Source organism: Neltuma alba, unplaced genomic scaffold (assembly GCF_004799145.2).
Source record: "Neltuma alba isolate B1F8T4 unplaced genomic scaffold, ASM479914v2 tig00004674_pilon, whole genome shotgun sequence".
NCBI lineage: Eukaryota > Viridiplantae > Streptophyta > Magnoliopsida > Fabales > Fabaceae > Neltuma > Neltuma alba.
This window is the reverse complement of record NW_021633810.1, coordinates 1-2,681: the sequence shown is the minus strand read 5'-3', so window position 1 is coordinate 2,681 and position 2,681 is coordinate 1. Positions and strand designations below refer to the sequence as shown.

At 38.4% G+C, this 2,681-nt stretch overlaps 1 protein-coding gene across 1 annotated transcript; it reads left to right on the top strand.

The window, feature by feature from the left end:
- Positions 1 to 378: 378 nt before the first annotated feature.
- LOC114745426 (glutamate synthase [NADH], amyloplastic-like) lies at positions 379 to 2,674 on the top strand (the record flags this gene model as incomplete). The annotated part of the gene is made up of 6 exons (XM_028933583.1): positions 379 to 759; positions 850 to 969; positions 1,527 to 1,640; positions 1,964 to 2,116; positions 2,421 to 2,521; positions 2,658 to 2,674. Coding segments are annotated over exons 1-6 (865 nt in total), but the record flags the coding sequence as incomplete, so codon positions are not given.
- Between the last annotated feature and the right edge of the window lie 7 nt (positions 2,675 to 2,681).

Here is a 2,681-nt window from a genome sequence, read left to right as displayed (position 1 = left end):
CCAGGTGCTTTTTCAGGTAGCGCCACTCTGTCAACCTCTCTTTCCAATCTTAGCTCTGCTTTTTCCTGGTTCTGAAATCTTAAGTAATCCACGAAGGATTCCATTTTTAAATGAATCTTCCTGGTTTCTTTAAATCTATGGATTTTGTGTTTTGTAAATAACCTGTTCTCACGACTTGATTTGGTGACGTGCGTGGCCTATATATATATCGTTGTTTTTGTGGCCTTTTGAATAACAAATTTGAATGTGTCTTTGTTTAACCGGCGACATCAAAAAAAAAATTCTTAGAACCTGTTGGATATTCATACAAGTGCGCAAAGTTCTGTCCTCACCTCAAGTTTTGCACTCATTCCTCCGACTAGAGTGGCATCCGATATCTCCAAAAAATAAACTCATCAAATGTTCACGCTTCCTACTCGCTCTGCGTGCGCCCTGCCATTCTTAAGAAACCATCAATTCAGAGTGTGTCCCCCTGGTAGCATCAGAGAAGACAATCTCTGTGTTTCAAATAAATCATGTGCGAGCAAGAGGAAGTTCTTTAGGAACCGGTTGCGTTCTTACAGATCACCAGTATATGAAAGGCTCCACCTTTGGCAATCGGACCGGCCGGGGCGGTCGCCAAGGCTCAGGGTCGTTGTTCGGTCGGCATTATCAGGTGTGCCGGAGAAGCCGCTTGGTCTCTATGACCCTGCCTTTGATAAGGACTCTTGTGGGGTTGGGTTCGTTGCGGAATTATCCGGCGAATGCAGTCGTAAAACGGTAAGGATGGTTTGATTTTATGTACTTCATTTGGATATGTGGATTCATGTTGATGGTTGATGAACTCATGGTTGATTTTGTTTATTACAGGTGACTGATGCTATGGAGATGTTGCTACGTATGTCGCATAGAGGTGCTTGTGGGTGTGAGCCCAATACTGGAGACGGAGCCGGTATTCTCGTGGCTCTGCCTCATCAGTTTTACAAGGAGGCATGTATATTTTTTCCCCCAGAAAGAAATGTATTTTTAAAGAGTTCATTTTTCATGTTCTTGACTTTGAGGTTGGTGATTGGTCTTACTGTTTCCAGATTTGGTTCTTTTGATTTATCAGGAAGCAGTAACACGTATTTTAATTTGTTTGAGTTGATCATACTTCGTTTTGGCTTTTACTGAGGCGTGTGAGCTTTATATTTGGATGTATTTTCATTTCATAATCTAATCTGCTTCATGCAGTATTTATTTATTTTCTAAAAACCACTTATCACCCTTAATATTAAACTGATGCGGAAATCTTTCCCCCCAGTACAAATAAAATTCTCCACCTTCGTAATAGTGGATCCTCACCATTTTTATTCTCTTTTATTTCCATTTGTGAATGCAAAGTTTTTGTTCGAAATGGACCCCAATATCAGCTTCCCCACTAAACGGAAAGAAGCAGGAATTTTTTCGAGAATCACTTAGAATATCAAGCTGGATCAGTTTTGACCGATTGGCATATAGCTGGTGTTTGTTCGAGTAAATATATGACGGGGTTTATTTTCTTGTAGGTCGCCAACGATGTGGGATTTGAGCTTCCACCGCCTGGACAATACGCTGTTGGCATGTTTTTCTTGCCCACATCAGATAGTCGCAGAGAAGAAAGCAAAAATGTATTTACAAAGGTATTTTTTATTCTAAATGCAAAGTAAATATGTTTTTTTTTTTTTAATTTTGAAATTATCAGTTTATCCAAAAGCCTTTATTGAAACCTCTGCTCCAGAGGTATCTTATCATGTCTTTAACGTTCCCCTTGGTTTGCTTATTTATGCGTCGGGTTGTCAAGGGGGGGATTTTATTTTCTCTGTCCTACCATATCATAATGGTGATCATCTTTAGCAAGAAGTTCATTCTATATTATTTTGTTTTATATGCATTGTGCTGTTATGCTCGTTGTGATTTTTGATTCAAGAAACATTTTCTTGAAAATCTACTTTGATATGTGAAGGTTGCGGAATCTCTTGGACACTCTGTCCTTGGTTGGCGTTCTGTGCCCACAAATAACACTGGACTGGGCAAATCAGCCCTGCATACAGAACCAGTTATTGAGCAGGTGTTTCTGACTCCTAGATCCCAGTCGAAAGTTGATCTGGAAAGACAGGTACTTTCTCTACTATTCACATAAGTGCCAGGGTACTTTTTCGTCAAAAATTATGAAGATATGGTTGGATCAATGCTCCATTTTCGTGACAAAATGTTCAATAAAACCTGGAATATTGTTGGAAAACTAACCTACGTCGGTATATATGTTTTAGACATTTCTTAGAATACAGACAACAGTTGAATTCATTTCTTGACAAGCAAGTGGTTATGGAATTCTCAGCTGAAATTATTTTATATATTTATTTCATGAATTATAATGGAATTTTTTCATGCTCAATGTATTTCTGGTTCCTATATTGCAGATGTACATATTGAGGAAGCTCTCCATGGTTGCTATTGAGTCTTCCTTAAAACTTCAAAATACGAGTGATACAGATTTCTACATCTGTTCACTTTCATCAAGGTGTGTTAACTAATGCCACATTCAGCACATATAATCTAGAAATGCCTCAAAGAAAACTTCAAGGCACTTTGGTTTTTATTATGTCGTATGAGAAATTATCAGTTCTCATTGTCACTTTCTTGTACAATATGTGCAGGACTGTTGTATACAAAGGTCAGTT